The sequence below is a fragment of the Sus scrofa genome, chromosome 11, assembly GCF_000003025.6.
Source record: "Sus scrofa isolate TJ Tabasco breed Duroc chromosome 11, Sscrofa11.1, whole genome shotgun sequence".
NCBI lineage: Eukaryota > Metazoa > Chordata > Mammalia > Artiodactyla > Suidae > Sus > Sus scrofa.
The window spans coordinates 45,256,995-45,280,241 of record NC_010453.5 but is presented as its reverse complement, the minus strand read 5'-3'; the positions used below and the strand labels follow the sequence as shown (position 1 = coordinate 45,280,241).

The following is a 23,247-nucleotide window of genomic DNA, read 5'->3' as shown; positions in this document are numbered from 1 at the left end:
ATCCTTAACCCACTGAGTGAGGCCAGGAATCGAACCCACATCTTCATGGATACTAGTCTGGTTCATTACCGCTGAGTCATGACAGGAACTCCTGTATTCCCTTTTAAGACCAATTTTTTTTGGTTTAAATTTTTTTTTTTTTTTTTTTTTTTTTTGGTCTTTTAGGGCCACACCTTTGGCAATATGGAAGTTCCCAGGCTAGGGGTCGAATCCAAGCTCAGCTGCCGGCCTACACTACAGCCATGGCAAGAGGGATCCAAGCCTCGTCTTCAGTGAATCACCATAGCTCACAGCAACGCTGGATCCTTAATCCACTGAGCGAGGCCAGGCATCGAACTTGCGTCCTCATGGATACTAGTCAGGTTTGTTACTGCTGAACCATGACTGGAACCCCTATTTTTTGTTTTCATTTTTGGCTGCCCAGAGGCATATGGAGCTCCTGAGCCAGGGGTCAGGTCTGAGCTGCAGCGCCAGATCCTTAACCCAATATTGCCAGGTTGGGATCAAACCTGTGTCCCAGTGCTCCCAAGAGGTCGCTAATCCCTATGTGCCATAGCAGGAGTGCTTAAAATCTGTTTTTAAAAAGTAACTTTATTGGAATTTCTGTTGTGGTGCAATGGAATCAGCAGTGTCCCTGCGGTGCTGGGACACAGGCTCAATCCCTGGCCAGGTACAGTGGATTAAGGATCCAGTGTTGCAGCAGCTGGGCATAGGTTGTAACTGATCCCTACTTGAATCTGATCCCTACCCCATTCACTTGGCAGGTGGCCAAGAAAGGAAAAAAAAGTAACTTTATTATTAAATATTTTAAGAGAGAAAATATTATAGGCCCAATTGTATCTGTCACCTTGCTTTAACAATTATCAACTCATTAAATAAAGCCCTACATTTTTTTTTTTTTGGGCTGCTCCCACAGCATGCCCAAGTTTCAAACCCGTGCATGGTACTGACCCAAGCCACAGCAGTGACAATGCCAGATCCTTAACCCACTGAGCCACTAGGTAACTCCTAAAGCCCTACTTTTGTGTGTGTGTGTGTGGTGCGCGTGTGTGTGTGTGTGTGCTTTTTAGGGTCGCACTTGCGGCATATGGAGGTTCCCAGGCTAGGGATCAAATTGGAGCTACAGCTGATGGCCTACACCACAGCCACAGCAATGAGGGATCTGAACTGCATCGGAGACGTACATCACAGCTCATGGCAACACCAGATCCTTAACCCACTGAGCGGTGCTAAGGATGGAACCCACAACCTCACAGTTCCTAGTTGGATTCGTTTTGCTGCACCAGGACAGGAATTCCTAAAGTCCTACTTTTAACTACTATTCTACACTATTTTTTTTTTGCTTCTCTTCCTTAATTATATTAGTTAATGAAAAATTATCCCTTATTCAGATTAGAACATAGGGAGGCAGTATAACATAATGGTTAAGAGTATGGAATTAGAAAGCTGACAGATCTGGATTCAAATTTTGGCCCAATCACAAAACTGTGTGTTCTTAGACAACAAGTTGCTCATTCCTCTAGGGCTGAATTTGTTCATTGTTATAATTTTCTCCTATAGCTGGCTATTATTTTTCTCTGTATTAAACATTTTCAACTATCCTAATTCTTAGTAAAATAAATATTTGCATAAGTTTATTTGAAGATCAATGTGAAAGAGGTAAGTTTTTCCACAGGCCTTTTATATATATACATCCCTGTTCCAAGATTACAAAGGTAGGAGTTCCTGTCGTGGCTCAGTGGTTAAAGAATCCGATTAGGAAGCATGAGGTTGTGGGTTCGATCCCTGGCCTTGATCAGTGGGGTAAAGATCCAGTGTTGCTGCAAGCTGTGGTATAGGCCGCAGATGCAGCTCGGATCCTGCATTGCTGTGGCTGTGGCATAGCTGGCGGCTACAGCTCTGATAGACCCCAACCTGGGAATGCCTGTATGCTGTGGGTATGGCCTTAGAAAAGACAAAAAAAAAAAAAAAGAAAAAAAAAGATTACAAAGGTAAAACAAAACTCTATGCAAAATTTCAAATATATCAAATATGGAAGGAAAAAAGGTCTCTTGTGAGTTCTTTCCTCTGTTTCCCTAAGATAACCAAGTGCCAGTGAATGATGAGACATAATTTCCATTGCCCCTAACAGCTATTTAGAACTGTTTAAATAACTCATTGAATTAATGTTTTAATGCTCATTATAAATATTCTAAATATAATTTTAACTTTAAAATTAATCTAGAAATAAAACTGTTATTTGTGTTGACACTTAAAACTTAAATGCGATTTTAAATTATTTTATTTAAATTTTATTTTTTGTCTTTTTAGGGCCGTACCCGTGGCACATGGAGGTTCCCAGGCTAGGGGTCAAATCGGAGCTACAGCTGCTGGCCTATGCCACCGACACAGGAACACCAGATCTGAGCTACATCTTCAACCTATGCCACAGCTCATGGCAATGCCGGATCCTTAACCCACTGAGTGAGGCCAGGGATGGAACCTGTGTCCTTAGGGATACTAGTCAGATTCACTTCCACTGAACCAAGATGGGAACTTATTAAATTATTTTAAATTATTTTATCATATCATCAAAAATTATGATTAGGAGTAATATTCTGGATCAATTAATTTGGTGGGGAATAAACGAGAATAGAATTCTTTTTCTTGTCTTTTTTTTTTTTTTTTTTTGTAGGGCTGCATCTGAGGCATATGGTAGTTTCCAGACTAGGGGCTGAATCGGAGCTGCCACTGCTGGCCTACGTCACAGCCACAGCAACAAGGGATCTGAGCTGAGTCTGTGACCTACACCACAGCTCATGGCAATGCAGGATCCTTAACTCACTAAGCAAGGCCAGGGATTGAACCCAAGTCCTCATGGATACTAGTCGAGTTTGTCACCGCTGAGCCACAACGGGAATTCCCTGGAATAGAATTATTCTGATTCATCAGAAAGAACACTCACACTTTGGAGTTAATTACCAGTAGTTTTATTTTTTTGGTTATATATTTAGGAAACCTGAATTTAAGAACTGTCTTCTCTAATAACTATATTTTCCAATAAAACTACCTTTTCCAATTCCTTAGTTTAACAATTTTCATTCCCATCTAATTCTTTGCTTTTACACTTATGACTTGGCTAATAATTTATCTCATAATTTATTCTAAATAATCTTAAAATCTAATAACAATTAGGCCAACTAACTCAGCATCCACGAGTTAAAACTTTTCTTCCCATAGCATCATCCTTTCATTGTAATTTAAAAAGACGAAAATGATCATACAGATGAAGAGGTAAAGAATCTGAATGATTGTTACATGGAGTAAGTCTTCTGGATCAAGTGTCATCTAAGAGAACAATGTCAATATAAGGAAGTAAATGGAACTTATTTACACTGAGGCAATTCATGGTTTACTTCATGTAAAGGGTCAGAAGAAGAAGAGCTCAAAAATTCCTTGGCAAAGTCAACATGAATTTCAGTAAATGCATATATTTTACCTGTTTAAAAAGTCATTCTGACTCCACAAGTGGCCCATCCCACCAAAGAATTCTAGGGAACAAGGATAGGACCGGATGGCTGCTGTGTGCCTGAGGGTGGGTGGAGTGCTTAGGTCATCAGTGTAGCACTGCTATTCCCAGACTAAAGACTTCTAATGTATAAGGTGGAATGTGAACACCTTAATGTGACCTTAGTTGTTCGTTTGTCTTTTTTTTTACCTTGGAATATGCATTTATTTTTAATAATGACTTAGTTTTTCTAAGAGAAACTGAATATTCAATACATTTAAGACCAGCTTAGCTAAAAAAAAAAAAAAAAAAAAGAGTTCCTGTTGTGGCACAGTGGAAACGAATCCGACTGGTATCCATGAGGAAGGATGCCTGCTTGATCCCTTGCCTCCCTCAGTGGGTTAGGGATCCGGTGTGGCTCTGAGCTATGGTGTAGGTCACAGACCCAGCTCAGACCTGGCTTTGCTGTGGCTGTGCTCTAGGCAGGCAGTTACGGTTCTGATTCGACCCCTAGCCTGGGAACTTCCATATGCCACAGGTGTGGCCCTAAAAAGCAAAAAGCAAAAACACCAAAAAACCTCAAACATTTAAGACCAGCTACATTATTTATTTTTTCTTCACAATTTCAACCTGAATTCATCTATAGTGGTATTATGCACACATTAGCTTTACTTAAATCAAAGATTTGTAGAGGGTTTACCTGACATCTTTCTCAAGTTGCGTAATACACTCCTTCAGGGAATCAATCTTAGAGTCTCTCTGACGCACTGATTCAATGAGGTACCTGTAAGGTTGCTGAGTCTGGTTTAACAGAGAATTGGCCCTGTCAAGCTAAAGAAAAACAGATTTCATTAAAATCTGGACAATTTTACAAGAAACTAAAAGTGTTCAAAATGTTCTACATAGTATAGACACAGCCCACCAGCTCTCCCCTACATGAATTACTCTGAAAAACACTTCCAGTGTTAATGCGAAGGTTTTAAAAATTATGAGTCAACATAACTATTCTTTAAAATAATAATAAAGACTGTAAACAGGAAAGAAAAATTTTAACTAAATATTGTTGCCAATTTTGGTTATGGGTCACCTAAATTTTCTGACCATTTGTTGGTATGAGAAGATATGTAATATAAAATTTATCTTCTTTTAATCAATATCCATTAGCTAAAAACGAAAATTTTTATTTGAACTTATTTCTAATCAAAATAACATAACACAATATAATTTAGTGCTTTTCATGCTCTTTTCCATCTTTTAAAAAAATTCTTTTTTTGGCTGTGGTGTGCAGCAGCTTGATGTGGGAATCTCAGTTCCCAGACTAGGGACTGAACCCAGGTGGAAGTGCTCAGTCTTAAACACTAGACCACTAGGGAACTCCTCCTTTCATCTTTATTTATGAACCTAAACCACTATGTATAACTTATGGACCTAAATCACTATGTATAATTAAAAATTTAAATAATTACGTTTAAAAATATAAACAACATAGAACTTACCATTTTATCCATTTGACAGTGTACTATTCAGTGGCGTTAGTACACGCATGATATGTAACCATCACTAGTATTTATTTCCAGAACATTTTCATCAACTCACACAGAAACTGTACACATTAAGTAGTAAAAACAATCCTCTTACCCCCAGTTCCCAGAAACCTCTATTTGATCTGTCTCTATGAATTTGCCTATCCTAGATACTGCATGTAAGTGGAATCATATGATATGTCAATTTGTGTCTATTTAATTCACTTAATGCAATATTTTCAAGGTTCATCCATGTTGTACCAGGTATCAGAACTTCAATCCTTTTTATGGCTAAATAATATTCCACTGTATGTCTACAGCATATTTTATTTTAAAAAATTTTTTGTTTATCCATTCGTCTGCTGATGGGTACTTGTGTTGTTTCCACTTTTTGGCTATTGCGACTAATGCTGTGCTATGTAAGTATCTGTTTGAGTCCTTGTTTTCAATTCCTTTGGGCATCTGCTTAGGAGTGGAGTGGAACTGCTGGGTCATATGGTAATTCTATATTTAACTTTTTTGAGGAACTGCCAACTGTTTTTCATAGTGGCTGCATCATTTTACATTCCTATTAATGATGCACCTGGTTCCAATTTCTCCACATCCTCACCAACACAGTTATTTTATGTGCCTATGGGCCATTTGGATATTCTCTTTGGCGAAATGTCTATTCAGTTCTTTTTCCCTCATTTTAGTTAGGCTGTTTTTTTACTTTTGAATTGTAGGATTTCTTTGTACATTCTGTATATTAAAAACCTTAATTGCTAAATGATTTGCAAATATTTTCTCCTTTTTGTGGGTTTTCATTCTCTTAACACTGCCCTTTGGTCACAAAAGTTTTTAATTTTTATGAGGTCCAACTTACCCATTTTGCTTTTGTTGCCCATATTTTTGGTGTCATTTTAAAGAAACCATTGACAAACCTAATGTCATGAAGATTTTTCTCTTATGTTTTCTTCTATGAGTGTTATATCCTTATTTCTGAAATTTTAGGGTTTTGATCCATTTTGAGTTAATTTTTGGATACAGTTTAAGATATGGGTCCAATTTCAATCTTTTATATGTAGATATGCAATCTTACCAGCACTACTTGTTGAAAAGACTGTCTTTTTCTGGGAGTTCCTGCTGTGGCTCAGTAGGTTATGAACCTGACTAGTGTCCATGAGGACTTGGGTTCAATCCCTGGCCTCGCTCAGTGGGTTAAGGGTCACCACTGCATGAGCTGTGGTGTAGGTCACAGACGTGGCTTGGATCCTGTGTGCTGCTGTGGCTGTGGCATCTCTCTCAGCTGTAGCTCCAATTTGACCTAGCCTGGGAATTTGCATATTCTGCAGGTTCAGCCCTAAAAAGAAAAAAAGACTGTCTTTTCTCTGTTAAATGGTTTTCCCGACAAAACTTTGGTAATTTTGTTTTAAAACCACTGACCAGGAGTTCCCGTCGTGGTGCAGCGGAAACGAATCCAACTAGGACCCATGAGGTTGTGGGTTTGATCCCTGGCCTCGTTCAATGGGTTAAGGATCTGGCGTTGCCATGAGCTTTGGCGTAGGTCGAAGACGCGGCTTGGTTCTGGCAGGCATTGCTGTGGTTGTGGCATAGGCCGGCAGCAAAGGCTCTGATTAGACCCCTAGCCTGGGAACCTCCATATGCCACGGGTGCTGCCCTAAAAAAGGCAAACAAAGACCAAAAAAAAAAAAAAAAAGACCGTTGACCATATATATGAGATTTATTTCTGTACTCTCTATTCTACTCCATCAGTGTTATATATCTATCCTTCTGCCAGTACAAAACTGCTTTGATTACTTTTACTTCATAGTAATTTAAAAAGCCTGAACATATAAGTTTTCCAACTCTTCTATTTCCTTCTCAAGATTATTTTGGCCATTTAAGGTCCTTTGAAATCCTACATAAATTTTAGGATGGGTCTTTCTACTTCTGCAAAAAATACCTTTGGGACTTTGATAGGGCCTGCACTGAATCTGTAAATCATTTTGGGTAGTAAGGTCACCTTAACAATGTAAGTCTTCTACATACAGAAGGCCAAGAAGCACATGAAAAGATGCTCAACATCACTAATCAGCAGAGAAATGCAAATCAGAATTACAGTAAGATACCACGTCACATCTATCAGAATGGCCGTCATCAAAAAGACCACAAGCAACAAATATTGGTGAGGATGTGGTAAAAAGGAACACTGTCAGTGGGGATGTAAACTGGTGCAGCCACTGTGGAAAACAGCATGAAGGTTCCTCAAAAACATAAAAATAGAGCTATCCCATGATACAGCAATCCCACTTCTGGGTATATATCTGAAGAAAATAAAAACACTAATTTGAAAATATGCATGCACTGCAATGTTCATAGCAGTACTATTTACAATAGCCAAGGTGTAGAAGCAGCTGAAGTGTCCATCAACAAATAAATGGGTAAAAAAGATGTGGTGTGTATATATATGTATGTATATATACACACAATGAAATACTATTAGCCATAACAATGAATGAAATTTTAATTGGCAAACTGTAAATTTACTATACCTTAATTTAAAAAAAATTCAAAAATGAATGAAATTTTGTCATTTACAATAACAAGGATGGACTTGGAGGACATCATTGCTTAGTGAAATAAGTTAGATAGAAAAAGACAGGAGTTCCCACTGGGGTGCAGTGGAAACAAATCCAACTAGTATCCATGAGGATGAGGGTTTGATCCCTGACCTCACTTAGTGGGATGGGGATCCAGCACTGCTGTTGCTGTGAGCGGTGGTGGTGTAGGTCGCAGATGCGGCTCGTATCCTGCATTACTGTGGCTGTGGTGTTGGCTGGCAGCTGTACATGTGATTTGACCCCTAACTTGGGAAGTTCCACATGCCTCAGGTTCAGCCCTAGAAAGAAAGAAAAAAAAAATACTGTATGTTATCACTTATCTGTGGAATCTAAAAAATATAATTAGTGAATATTAAAAAAGAAAACAAATTAGGAGTTCCCATTGTGGTGCAGTGGAAACGAATACAACTAGGAACCATGAAGTTGTGGGTTTGATCCCTGGCCTTGCTCAGTGGGTTAAGAATCTGGTGTTGCTGTGAGCTGCAGTGTAGGTTACAGACGAAGCTCGGATTCCGAGCTGCTGTGGCTGTCATGCAGACCAGCAGCTACAGCTCCAATTTGATCCCTACCCTGGGAACCTCCATATGCCGCAGGTGTGGCCCTAAAAAGCAAAAAAAAAAAAAAAAAAAAAAAAAAAAGCAAAGAAAACAAACTAGTGGTTACCAGTACAGAAAGTGCATCCTGTAGGGAGGGGAAAGATAGATAAGGGTAGGTGATTAAGAGGTACAAACTAGTATGCATAGAATAAATAAGCTACAAGGATATATTGATTGCATAGGAGTTCCCTTGCAGTGCAGCAGGTTAAGGATCCAACATTGTCACTGCAGCAGCTTGGGTTGTTGCTGTGGTTTGGATTCAATCCCTGGCCCAGGAACTTCCATATGCCTCGGGCAAAGAAAGAAAAAAAAGGGTATATTGTACAGCACAGGGGTAAAAGTCAATGTTTTATAATAATTATAAAAGGAGTATAATCTTTAAAAATTGTGAATCACTGTTGTACACTTGAAATTTATACAATATTGTAAATCAACTATACCTCAATTTAAGAAGTGAAAAAGAAAAAACAAACAATCAAATCTTCTAATCCATGAACATGGGATATCTTTCCATTTATTAAGTCTTATTTAATTTCTTTCAGGAATGATTTATAGTTTTCACTGCACAAGTCTTTTCTTTGTTCAAATTTATTCCAAAAATTCTGTAGGTATTTTTTTCTTAAATTAACATCTTGTTTGCAGTTTTCACTGCACAAGTCTTTTCTTTGTTCAAATTTATTCCAAAGTACTTTACAAATCAAATTGTTTTCTTAATTCTTTTTTGGATTGTTCAATGCTAGTATACTCTGTACAACTTCATATTACTCTTTTCCACTTATAATCATTCTTCTAGGTTTTTGGAGTATCTTGATTTATATTTTTTATATTTTAAGTGGTTACAAAACTACCTAGTAAGCCATTGTGCCACAATTTTAATCACAATTTTATCCTCATGGATACTAGTCAGATTCATTTCCACTGAGCCACAACAGCGGAAAAATTCTGTAGGTATTTTTTTCTTAAATTAACATCTTGTTTGTTAAATTTTTTCAGAACAGAAAATGCACTAAGTTTAAAGGGGTACAATTACGAAGTATTTTTGACACATAAGACCAAAGTTCTTTCTAAAGGTCTTTATCAACTTATATACCCAATCAACCTTATTTTTTTGCTTGTGTTTTCTCTTTATTCCTAAGCAAATGTAAAATGTGAGAACAGGACTAAACACAGTATTGTCAGTATCAGCAGGTCCTGACTCTGTTGGTACACAGTAAGTTCTCAGAAAAGGTATTCTAAACTTGGATATGCAAAAACTAAACAATCACAACAAAAGTGGTAGAAGTCTACTATTATAAGGATGAGTGAGGAGTGTCTGTTGTGGCTCAGTGGTAATGAAACCGACTAGGATCCATGAGGATGCGGGTTTGATCCCTGGCCTCACTCTGTGGGTTAAGGATCTGGCTTTGCCGTGAGCCGAGGTGTAGCCTGCAGCCGTGTCTCAGATCCCACATTGCTGTGGCTGTGGCGCAGGCTGGCACCTGTAGCTCTGATTCGACCCCTGGCCTGGGAATTTCCATATGTTGTGGGTGCGGCCCTAAAAAGACCAAAAAAAAAAAAAAAAAAAAAGGATGATGGAGTGGGGAAGAGAATATTTGATTATACAGAACAAAAATATAAAATTTCAACTTTATGAACTTATAACATGTTCACTGACAATAAAATTCTACTTTTTATATTAAAAAAAATTCCCTCCCTTTCCTTCATAATCTCTGACAAGTTTAATTGAGACTAAAGATTGGCTTGTTTAAGAAATGATTTCTATTTCTTCCTCAAACTACCTTTACAAGATCTATCTTTTTTTTCCCTCTCAATTAGGATCTAAACATATCATTTATGTTAGTGCTGCTATTTTTAAATTTTCCTCTCATAGAAAAAAGAAAGGAGTGACTAGCAGCCTCGAAAGCTGAAGGTGTAGAGAACAGCAGGATGGGTATGGTGGAAGGTGGAGAGGAAGGCAGAAAGAACTAAGGGCAGAAACATTCATTGTGAAAATGATCAAGCATGATGAGGTCTGGGGGGGGGGACGGTGAGGAGGAAAGTGAAGCCAAGAGGTGGCTGACCAACTGTTAGAGGATATTCGTGTACAGTTTGGAGACCATTTGATAAAAGTTATTTAAACTATTCATTTAGATTACATCAGAAATTTTTTATTAGAAATTTTTGCCATAGGAAGTATATTCGAGGAAATATTTCTCAAGAAAAGGAAATGAAGAGTGAAAGAAAAGAAGACTTCTTTTTTTATTTGGACACAACTCATGACAGTGAAAGCAGGGCCGTAAAAAAAAAAAAAATATACCGTGAATATTGTCTATAGTTTGGGTTTTAGTGTTCTTTTTCTTTGCTCTGGTAATCATTCTTCCAAATCTATTACAGTGTCACTGGAATCTTATTACTCTACTAAGTTACTTTATGAACATTCAAATATGTGGCTGGACAAAAATAAAACTAAGGTCTACTTACCTGTATAACCAGTTTCGCTAGTCAATTAAATCAAACAATTGCCTTGACTTTGTTTTCACAGAACTGACCCTAACTGAATAAACTGAACTGACAAGTTGTTTTATGTTTACAATTGTGGGGGTGGAGTGGGGTGGAGGTGGGGGTGGTGAGCAGGGGTCGGAAAGAACTAAGGCCATTGACAAATTGGAGTTAGCTGTAGTCTAAAATAAGCCATGTTTACATTTATCAAATCTAACTTTGGTTGCATGAAAAAATATAACAGCAGTTATTAGTCCTGATTATTTCAGTTCATTTTTTTTCCTTAGAGCAATTACATATATTAGGTTTTAGTATTATAAACAAAATTAAGGGCCATAAGCCTTACTTTCAAACTGTATCTCTAAAATACAACCTATAAACTTCTTGCTCTCTGGGTTATAAAACTATTGTAGTGCCATCAATTTTAAGACTATGTTTCTTTATAAACTTGTGGACTTCTGAATCCCCCAAATGTAATTTAATTCCGTGGGGGGGGGGATACATGTTTTTCAATGAAAAGTGATGCTATGGATCTATTTTTGAAATCAGTGTAATTTAACAGCATTTAATTCCTCCAATATGGTTTAAAAAAGCCTTTCTGTAACTACAATCATTAGTACTCAAAGTTTCACAATCACTCACCTTGCCTATTGTTAGTAATCTTTTCCTTATAGGAAAGTATTAGTAATTAGTGACTCAGGAATCATATACGTAATGAATGACTCAGGACAAGCCCATGATACAACATTTTATAGAATTGTTATTTCTCCTTTGTTTCAATAAACTGTACATATGATTCAGAGAAATGCAATACCTGATTAAAACTTCATTATATATTTTCTCTTAAAATTTAAAAAACATACGAAGGTGACTACATTTTGTTGTGTTTTCCTAAATGTGGGATTTTGTCTTTTTTTCCTTGTGAAGTTTATTTTCAAAGAAACTCCTAGAAAATAAACTCTTTCTTACCAGGGACAAAATGCATTCTGTTGAATGGAATTTACCATTGAGTTGCTTTCTGTGTATAATACACATACAAGTGATACTTTGTAGTGGTGGTAGCTTGTGCTGAAAAATCCACATATCCTGTTGCCTGATCTTTCTGATTGCACCTTGGAATGGAAAATGCCTACTGGAGGTCTAATACAGGGCAGTCCTTTGGTACTACTTCTCTAGGTTCTCAGGCCAAAGCAGCGACTCTCAAACCTAAGCAATCATCAGAATCACTTGGGGAAACCTTGAAAAACTGATTTCTGGCCTCCACCCCAGTCCCAATGAATCAGCATTTCTCAGGGCTGGGCCTTAGATTCTGGTGCTCAGTCAAATCTAGAAAGTACAGCTCTCGTGCTCTTGGACTTACCGTAAGCCACCCCATCCAACTATTAGCAGGTTTAACGGTACTGCACTTAACCGTCTTACAGGCTGAATTCACCATCCTCCCCATTAAAAACCAGCTTCTTCTCCTGTGCCTCCACATGGTCAATGATATCAACATCTTCAACAGAGTTAATATTTCTTTCTTTCTTTTTTTTGGTCTTTGTCTTTTTAGGGCCACACCCGAAGCATATGGAGGTTCCCAGGCTAGGGGTCAAATTGGAACTGTAGATGCTGGGGATCCGAGTACTGTCTGAGACCTATACCACAGCTCATGGCAACACCAGATCCTTAACCCACCTAGAGAGGCCAGGATTGAACCTGCAACCTGAAGGCTACTAGTCGGGTTCATTAACCACTGAGCCACGATGGGAACTGCTTTTTAAAAAATTTTTAATTTCTTATTTTTATTTTTAAATTTTATTTTTGGTCATGCCTGCAGCACGTGGAAGTCCCTGGGCCAGCGACTTAGCCCATGCCACAGCAGCAACCTGAGCCACAGCAGTGACAACGCTGGACCCTTAACCAGCTGTACGCTACCAGGGAACCCCAAACAGGCGTAATATTTAATGAATATAATTCAGCCAATTAGGATACTAGCCTTTTCACAGGGTCAGAATCCTGGAGAAACTCTATGGTTCTAGGTGTTAACTTTTTTTTTTCTTTTTTTGGGCTCCACCTGTGGCATATGGAAGTTCCCAGACTGGGGGCTGAATAGGAGCTGCAGCAATGCCAGATCCTTAACCCACTGAGCAGGTCCGGGGATTGAACCTGCATCTTCATGGATACTAGTCAGGTTCATAACCCTCTGGGTCACAACAGGAACTCCCCTGGGTATTAATTTTCATTGCTGGAAGGTGGGGAGGTCTAGAAGCTCTCTGGAGAGGGACCACAACAGACAAGACTGTGGTGGTGGAATGCCACTTATGGACTTAGGGCAACAGCTGTTTACAAGAATTTTAGTAAATATTTTATTTCACTTTATTATCTTTTTAGGGCCTCACCCATGGCACATGGAAGTTCCCAGGCTAGGGGTCAAATTGGAGCTGCAGCTGCTGGCCTACGCCACAGCCACAGCCACGTCAGATCCAAGCTGTATCTGCGATCAACACTGCAACTCACAGCAACACCAGATCCTTAAACCACTGAGCAGGGCCAGGGATTGAATCTTAGTCCTTATGGATATTAGGCGGGTTCGTTACTGCTGAGCCACACCGGGAACTCCAATATTTTATTATTTTAATGACCCAAAGCGAGGGCCTTCTCATTGATTATTAGCCCTGCTCTGGTCTTGAGGTTTTCAAAGTGTGGTCCAGATAATAAGGAGAAACTCATGAGAGCAGGAGGTTAAAATATTGAAAGAAATTAGCATGGCAGTGCTGGGTGAACTCATGAGTAGACAGGACTATAGAACATTATTTTTTTCAAAATGTGGCCCGGCATCACTTTTATTAGTGTCACAAGAAGAGCAGATTTCTAGTCTTCATTGTAGACCTACTTAATCACAATCTCTGAGGGCAGGATTTATATAAATATATATATTTTTTAGGGCTACACTGGTGGCATACGGAAATTCCCAGGCTAAGAGTCAAAAGGAGCTGCAGCTGCCGGCCTACACCACAGCCACAGCAACGTAGGATCCCCGATCCCCCACTCACTGGGCAAGGCCAGCGATGGAACCCACACCCTCATGGATACTAGTTGGATTCCTCTAAGCCACAACAGGAACTCTAAGAAACCTATATTCTAAAGAAAACCTTAGGTGATTCTTATATTCACTAACATTTAAGAACCACTACTGACATTTAAGAACAGAGCAAAGGGCAGACACATGAGGGAACTGTCATTTCAGGGCTAGAAGAAGATGAAGACAAAAGCTAGGAAGACTAAAGAGCCATATGAGGGAGAATGGCATCGTAAAGCAAAGAGAGGACAGAATTTCTAGAATATAACATCTATACGTCATGCCACAGAGAGACCAGGGGGCCGAAATGAGAATACTGACAATCAGTAAGTCACTGGTGATCACTGAGGAATGGTACAGCTGAAGGAAGGGGGAAGAGAGCCAAAGGTACTAAGAACAGAGAGAGGGGTTACATTTTGAAAGTTACATATGTCAACACAAACACACAAATTATGCGTGTACGTATGTACATACACATACACTCTAATTTTTTTTTTTTTTTTAATGGCTGCAACCTCAACATATGGAAGTTCCCGGGCTAGGGGTTGAACTCAAGCCACAGCTGTGGCAGTATGGAATCTTCTAACCCGCAGAGCTGGGCTGGGGATTGAACCCAAAACTGCAGTGACCTGAGCCACTGCAGTTGGATTCTTAACCAACTGTGCCACAGTGGGAAAACACACTTATTTTTTTGAAGAGGGACCAAACAGGGGAAAAAAGTGAAGATACTAAACACTCTGGGTGAAAAAGACTCAAGCAAAATAATTTTTTTTTTTTTGTCTTTTTGGCGCCGCACCCATGACATATGCAAGTTCTCAGGCGAGGGGTGGAATAGGAGCTGGAGCTGCAGCATCCGGCCTATGCCACAGTCACAGCAACACAGGATCTGAGCTGCGTCTTCGACCTACACCACAGCTCACGGCAACCCCGGATCCTTTAACACACTGAGGGAGACCAGGGATGGAACCCGCGTCCTCATGGTTACTAGTCGGGTTTGTTACGGCTGAGCCACAATGGGAACTCCCAATTAGATGACCTAATTGTAATAAGTAAAAGGTACAGATGATGGATGGTACTGATGGTTTGGGGTGAGTGGAAGTGACCTGCAATGAAGATAATGGGAAATAGGATAAATACAGAAAAATAAAAACACTGGGCAAAAGGAATGAGGGCCTTAAGGGTTCACGTTCAACAACATGAATTTGTGACACTTCCAAGTAGCAAAATAACAAATTTCCAGGAGAAATTTTCAGCACATCAACACAAAATCAAAGAATTTTCTCTCCTCTCCTCCCTTCCATTAAATATTGATTGAGTAACTACTTGATTGTAAGATACTAGGCTAAAGGTGGGGTAAGTCAGGAAAAGCCTGATGGATGAATCTGGCCAGAGCGCTGGACAGGGCCAGTGAATGGAGGGCTCAGATGGTTGATAAGGTCCAGGGCTGGGTTAGGAGGCAAAGTGGAGCCAGGAGGGGATTGACAGATTGGAAATAGGAAGAGTTTATGAGTCTGAGACCTGTAATGAGCACAGATTTGGTGGGAATGAAAGGACTGGGAGAGCTGGAAGGACTGGGAGAGCTGGAAGGACTGGGAGAGCTGGAAGGACCGGGATTAGTGTCAGAGAATGGAATTTTTGAGTTCAAGTGTTTTAAATTTTTTCCTCCTCAAAGCTACCCCTGGGAAGTTCATTAATGTGGCTCACTTGTACAGCAATGATGACGGGGGAGCAGGGATTGACAGTGATCTGTAATAGCTCCTGGGAGAAAAAAAATTACAGTCACTTAGGAATTACCAAGGAATATCAGTAAGGGAAAAAGCTTAAACAATTATCTTATTTGATGTAAACACAGCATATTATTTGTAAACAAGTTATTATTTTTCTTACCAAATGTGGTTGACATTTGGTGTGTGTGCATGTGCGTGCATACACACACACACTCACTCATATAACCTGGTATGTGAACCTTTAAAAACATGGCTTAAAGAATAAATTCTAGTATATTGCCCTGGATCCATGTAATTGATTTTTCTCCAGAATGAACCATGACAAAGACTTCTTGGTTAAGCACGATGAGATAAAGAGCAGTTATTACAATCAAAGTTAATGTTTTGTCTATGTAATGAAACAGCCATTCACATGGTAGATACATATATGTTTATCATAATTAAAATAAAAATGTCAATTTCTATATAATTCTACACCAGAAGCTCAAAAAAGAAGAGACAGAATGACGATAATTAATAATAATTTATACACATTAGGGGCAATTTCTGGTAGTATTTTGATACTGTTGCATATTACTTCTCGATCTGCTTGTTCCAACAGTCTTTTCACTTTGTCTTCTTCATGAAACTTCGTGAAACACTTTAATTATCCCTCATCTCCAGTTACATTTCATATTGTGCATCCACACAAAATACGACTTTAACTTCATGAGCGGTGAAGCACCACGTGAAACAAACAGACACACAGAGAAAACGAGGTTGCTCCCAATTCCTTAACATTACAGAAAAGTTAAGATCTGTTACCTATGTCAAGCAGTTAATTTTTCTCTAGACTAAGTTACTTTCCAGGGGATATTTTCCTTATTTTCCTACTACCAACTAAAATAGCTTCAAAGACTGACAACTCCCACAAGGGACAAAAAGTAGCCACGATAACATTCACAGAAAGTAAGCCACTGACATCTTTCCCACTCTTTCCTCCCATCTTATCCTTCTTGTGTGTTTTCAGATTTCATCCTCTTTCACACTTTTTTTTTAAAGACCTTGTTAGAGTAGTTTGAGGTTCACAGCAAAATTGAGCCAAAGTACAGAGTCCCGAATACTCCCCGCGTCCCTCTATCGCCACAACTCCCCCACCATCACCATTTGTTATAGTTAATGAACCTACACTGACACACCATTATCACCCAAAGTCCACGTTTACATGAGGGTTCACTCTTGATGTTGTACATTCTATGGGTTTTGACAAATGTACACTCATCCCTTGGTGTTCACGGTGGGGTGTGGGGGGGTGTTGGCTCCAGAACCCCTCATGGATACCAAAATCTGAGGATGCGCAAGTCCCATATACAAGATGGCACAGTATTTGCATATAACCTACACATATTCCCCCATACAATTTAAATCATGTCTAGATTACTTATAATACCTAATACAATGTAGATACTATGCACAGAGTTGTAAATATAATGTAAATACTATGTAAATAGTTGTTGGTATGAGGCGAATTTAGTTTTGCTTTTTGGAACTTTTTGGAATTTTTTTCCAAATATTTTTGATTCACAGTTGGTTGAATCCATGAATGCAGAATCTGTGAATATGGAAGGTCAACTCTAATCCCATGTATCCAACATTAACTATTTCATAAATAGTTGGGAGTACCCGTCATGGCTCAGCCGAAATGAATCTGACTAGCATCCATGAAGACACAGGTTCGATCCCTGGCCTCACTCAGTGGGACGGGGAATCCAGCATTGCTACTTCAGTATCATATGCTTTGAATTTATTCTTGCCTCTCAATAGCAGAAAAGAAAGCAGTATTATGTAAGACTAGCCCAAAATGTGAAAAGAATTCCTTTCCCTCACCAACCCCCCTGCCCCCCGACAAAATGCAGACTAAAGCCATGCATGTATACGTATATGCACACACAGTGTGTATGGAAGTCATAGGGACCTATAGGCGCTATGCCACTTTCCTTGCTGCTATGGTCACTTTGAGAAGATCTATAAGAACTACGGTGCTCATTTTATGCCTTCTGTGTGCCCATTTGGCTGGGAACTACAAGCAGTAATAATTAGTCATTATCTTCTTCCCTGCTTTATTTCCTTCATACAACTTAAGTTCTAATTGAGTATATATTTTACATGGGAAAAAGCTTTGTCTCCATCCACACAGAACATAAGCTCCAAAGGGCAGGAATTTTTGTTTGTCTTATTGAATGATTATTCCCAGAGCTTAGAACAATATTCAGCCCATAGCAGGTATTCCACAAATATTTGCTCAAAGACTGAATTTCACATCAGTATTACCTAAAATTTGACAAAGTCACTTACATAAATAGTTTATTTCTTTTTTTTTTTCTTTTTTGTCTTTTGAGGTTCACTGGCAACATATGGAAGTTCTCAGGTTAGGGGTAGAACTGAAGCTGCAGCTGCCAGCCTACACCACAGGCAGAGCAATGTAGGATATGAGCTGTATCTGTGACCTACACCTCAGCTCATGGCAACGCCAGATCCTTAACTCACTGAGAGAGGCCAGGGATTGAACCTGTGTCCTCATGGATACTAGTTGGATTCGTTACCTCTGAGCCACAACGGGAACTCCTAAATAGTTTATTTCTTACGCTGAGTTAAGTGGCATGGAACAGACTAAAACATTCCACAGTGACATTACCTTTATAATATTCTCACAGAGTTCTTTCTGCATAAAGAACCATAAGGGAACAAATTTATTTGGAGGAAAAGTTACATGGTCTTTATAATGGGAAATCCTGTTCTTCATTGGAGTTTGTCAAGAATATGTCTACCACTTAGTGATAAAAATGTTAAAACATGGATTTGAAGCCTTTGAAAAAATTCAATAAAGTTTAAAACAAGATTTATTCTAAGAATCACCACGGAATTTGAGGGGTAACTTTTGTGAGGATGAAGCCTAATTACTTCCCTAGATAAGAAGGAAAATGGTGAGGCTCTCGGAGTCGTGATCATACACAATCTAAATACAAATAATTTGGAGGAGCAGAGTTATAGACTAAAATTATTCACATCTGCAAATGGTACTAATTCTAACCAATGGGAGAAACCGCAGCAAACTTGTTCGAGATTATTCAAGGGGCAGTCTTGAACAAATTGAAAAAAACCGATTGAAAAGGGGCAGGATAAAAATATAGGAAAGTATAACAATTGTGTCAGTATTATATTATCAATTCAAAACGACAGAGACTGGAGTAGCATTGCTCCTAAAGATGGTGGACACACACAACTGGGAAGTGTGACAAGTTTCTACACTAGAGTCACACCAGATGACCCCACATTTCTCTAACATGCTTTCCTCATTCTTACTGCTTCACCTTTCTTCTCTTTTCTACCTCTAAGCTGATTTCTCAAGGAGGCTTCCATAAAGAGAAAAAAAAATATGTTATATATCTGTCCAATGAAGGTTTTCACATTGTGGGTTGCAAGCAGTATTAAAAAATAAAAATTAAAAAAGTAAATAGAACAAAAAAAAAAAAAAAAAAAAAAAAAAAAAAAAAAAAAAAAAAAAAAAATAAAAAAAAAAAAAAAAATAAAAAAGTAAATAGAACAAAATGGCAACGAGTAGAATGTGCACCATGTGGTAAGGGAATTCACAGTGTTGTGAATTAGATACATTTCAGATACACACATATATCTCCTTATACACACACATAAGCAAATACACATACATATGTATGTACTGGGTTGCTATGAAAGGCGCACTTCTTACTACAGGTCATGGTCAGAAAACAACGAGCGCTATTTGCTCAGCTGGTAGTTATGCTTTTCATTATAAAGGACTAGATTTATATTCAAATCAGTCCAAATCCAAATCAGTTTCAGGTCAACTTTGTAGCCAGTTTTCTGAAGGCTTGATCGCTTGGTGAACATTTCAGATTTGAAGAGCTGGAGGGACCATATGATACAGTACTCAGTATGTTAACTATGCCAACAGCATATCCACCAGGAACCTAAGAGTAAGCTTGATAAACTTTGCATCTGAGTCATTTTTCTGATTCCTTGATTCTTCTCTGATACACTTGTCAATCCAGTGGAAGCCCTCTCAGTCAGAAGAGCTTCTTTCAGGACTTAGGAAGCCTGGGAAGCTGACAAACCCAGGATCTCACCCTTTTATTGTTTCATACCATAGCACAACTCAAGTGTTGGCCATTATTATCTATTTTATATATTTATGAATCTTATATATTATGTATATATCTTTTATATATATATAAAACATCTGTAATTTTGGTGGTTTTTTTTTTTTTTTTTTTTTTTTTTGTCTTTTTGCCTTTTCTAGGGCTGCTCCTGTGGCATATGGAGGTTCCCAGGCTAGGGGTGTAATTGGAGCTGTAGCCACCAGCCTATGCCAGAGCCACAGCAATGTGGGATCCGAGCCGCGTTTGCAACCTACACCACAGCTCACGGCAACGCTGGATCCTTAACCCACTGAGCAAGGCCAGGGATCAAACCCAAAACCACATGGTTCCTAGTCGATTCGTTAACCACCGCGCCATGATGGGAACTCCTGTAATTTTGGTTTTAATATTACTCAAAATTTGTAATAGACTATGTTATCACTGCTATTCAATAATGCTTATCTTAATTATCTTATTACATATTACTAACTTTTGCTTTTGCTTTTCTATACAGTGATTCACCTAGATGCTCCCTACCCTCTTTCACTTTAAATGTGTACAACGTTTTAGTGTGGAATCCTTCTATCAGGTCCCTTTCTATGGTACCTCAGACCATCTATGCTAGCCTAAACACACTTTCCTGTGGAAAGAGAACCTGGGTGATAACAAATGCCTGGTACCTCTTTGTGTTTACTCCAATAAAGCTTACTTTATATACATAAGCTTAGCATATTTTCTAAGCGTTTTCTCTTTAACAGAAACACAACTCCATCCCCTATACACAGACACACACACTAAATTCAAATATAAAACTCAATACAGATTATTCTGCAATCTTTTTTTTAATATATCCATATACTATGAATGCTTTTGGTTTCTTTCTTTCTTTTTTTTTCTTTTTTTTGCTGCACCTGCAAGATATGGAAGTTTCCAGGGCTACGGATCAAATCTACACCACAACAGTGACTTGAGTCACAGCAGTGACGACGCTGGATCCTTATCCTGCTGAGCCACTAGGGAACTCCAGTATGAATGGCTTTTTTCTTTTTCTTTTGTCTTTTTAAGGCCACACCTGCAGCATATGGAGGTTCTCAGGCTAGCAGTCAAATCAGGAGCTGTAGGGGCTGGCCTACACCACAGCCACGGCAATGCCAGATCTGAGCCGCATCTGCAATCTACACCATGGCTCACAGCAACACTGGATCCTTAACCCACTCAGCGAGGCCAGGGATTGAACTTGCGTCCTCATGGATACTAGTCAGATTCGTTTCTGCTGAGCCACGACGGGAACTCCCCAATATGAATGGCTTTTAAAGCTAGTACATATAGATCTGCTTTATTATATGCATCTTGAAGTCTCTTAAATCTAGCAATCTCAAGTTTTATAGCAAATTAGCCGGATTCCATGAAATGCCTCCTAAGTACAAAATTCTAGGCAACTAAACTTTGTTATTTGGTTACCTGAGATTGCGCATGTCTTTTTCTAAAATTAAGTTAGCTAAAAGTGATAAATCTGTAAGTGCTTATGCTAGAAGATAAAGCTTTGTAAACAGATTGTACAAGCTAACAGGACAAGACTGTGCCTCTTTTCCTTCACCAGTGGTTGAATACAGTGGAGCCTGAATTAAATATTTCCAGGATAATTATTTCCTGGAAAGAGAAAGAATCAGGGTTTAAAAGAAGGTAGCAAAGGAAGACCAATTCTTGGTAGTGGTAATGTGGCATGCCTTATGATTTAGCCTAGATTTTTTTTACTATTTAATAAACTCTATATCACACTCTAACTTGATAGTTTCTTGAGAATTAGACATATACATACACACAAAAAAGGAAGCCAACTAACTCTTTTCTCTTTTATATTGGACCATCTAATGAAGACACTGGACATTGAGCAATGAGGGAAAATGACCCCTGAGACAGAGGAAACAAACAAAGTGAGCCCAGCTCTATGACTACGCCAGTTAAGTGCATGGAGAGAGTTTCCAGGCCATGGTGCAGGGAGGGGGAATAAAGGCAGAGCCTGACAAACTCCCTAAATTAAGGAGCAATTGCTAGAAAAAGAACTCAAGGTGGCTAGAGTACTGAATAAAAGAGAGCTGCACAGAGAAAGGACACTAAAATTTGAGTATTCACTTGGGCACTGAACAGTAACCAAGTATAAAGTAACTATCAGAGACTGAGACAGAACCACTGGAAAGATTAGAAGGAACATTCTGTGAAAATCACAGAGGCCAGGAATAGTGCCATTTCAGCAGCCAAAGTAAGAAACCCACTAATTCACAGGTTATTGGGTAGAGTACGCAAAAGATTTTGATCTCAGCAGTGGGGGAAAAATTAGCCTTAAGATGAACCCTTCTTTGCTTTTAAAAGCTTAAAAGCAAGCTGTGAAAGGACCAAATATTCTCCAAGAAACTTAAACATGTCTGAGAAAAAAGCTTACAAAAACTTATAGCAACCCTAAAATATTTAGCTCCAAAGTACAATCATCAAATCTGGTATCCAGTAAAAAAATTAGTAGGTATGCAAAGAAGAAGGACAATATGATACATAATGAGATAAGTCAACTTAATTGAAGAATCAAGAAATGACACAATATCAGAATTACTACATAAGGCTATCAAAACAGTTATTGAAACTGTATTTCATATGCTCAAGAAAATAAAGTTAGAAAAGGTTAAACGGAAACCTGGAAGATACAAAAAAACCTCAAACTGAACTTCTAGAAATGAAAAGTACAATATCTGAGGTGAAAAACACAGTGGACTGGATTAGTAGCAGACTACATACTGGGAAAAAAAAATTAGTGGACCTGAAGATTTAACAAGAAAAATTATGCAGACGGAAAAAGCCAAAAAAAAAAAAAAAAGAAAAAAAGAAAAAAAGAGTGAAAAAAAGAGAACAGAACATCATTTGTTCTGTCATAGTACAACTTTAAGAAGCCTGATATATGTTTAATGAAGTCTCCAAAGGGAAGGAAGAGAGTGGGATAGAAAAAATATTTAAAGAAATAATGCCTGAAACATTTGCAAATTTGATGATCTTACATATACAAGAAGTTTGACAAAACCAAAGCACAGGAAACATAAAGAAAACAGCAGTGAGCCACATCATGATCCAATTGCTTAAAACCAGTAAAAAAAAAAGGAAAATCTTAAAAGCAGCTAGAAAAACAAGACATATTACCTAGAGAGGAACAAAGATAAAGATGACATATTTCTTGACAAAAACTATACAAATTAGAAGGGAGTGGAACAACATCTTTCAAGTACTGAAAAAGAGAGAAAGAGAGGAAAAAGTCAACTTTGAATTCTTTACTTAGGGAAAATATCTTCCAAAAATAAAGATGAAAAATATTAAAAAACAAAACAAAACAAAGGTGAGTATAGCAATTCTACTTTTAGGTGTATACTCAAAAAACATTAAAATAGGTAAATATATGATGCTTGTCCTTGAATGTTCAGAGCAGCACTATTCATAGCCAAAAGACAGAAATGACCCAAAGGGCCACCAATGGATGAATGGGTTTACAAATATGTGATATATCTGGAAATTTGCTACAAGAGTAGATTTCAGGTGCTCTCACTACACACACACAAAAGGTAAATATGTGAGCAGATACAT

General features: G+C 38.4%; 1 protein-coding gene across 5 annotated transcripts in view; it reads right to left on the bottom strand.

The window, feature by feature from the left end:
• The window catches only part of PIBF1 (progesterone immunomodulatory binding factor 1), a 286,663-nt gene that overhangs the window by 82,467 nt on the left and 180,949 nt on the right, over nt 1-23,247 (bottom strand). For all 5 annotated transcript variants that reach the window (XM_021065663.1, XM_021065658.1, XM_021065659.1 and 2 more), the window contains exon 15: nt 4,188-4,318. In XM_021065663.1, coding sequence (XP_020921322.1) covers nt 4,188-4,318 — 131 coding nt within the window. The remainder of the gene's footprint in view (nt 1-4,187; nt 4,319-23,247) is intronic.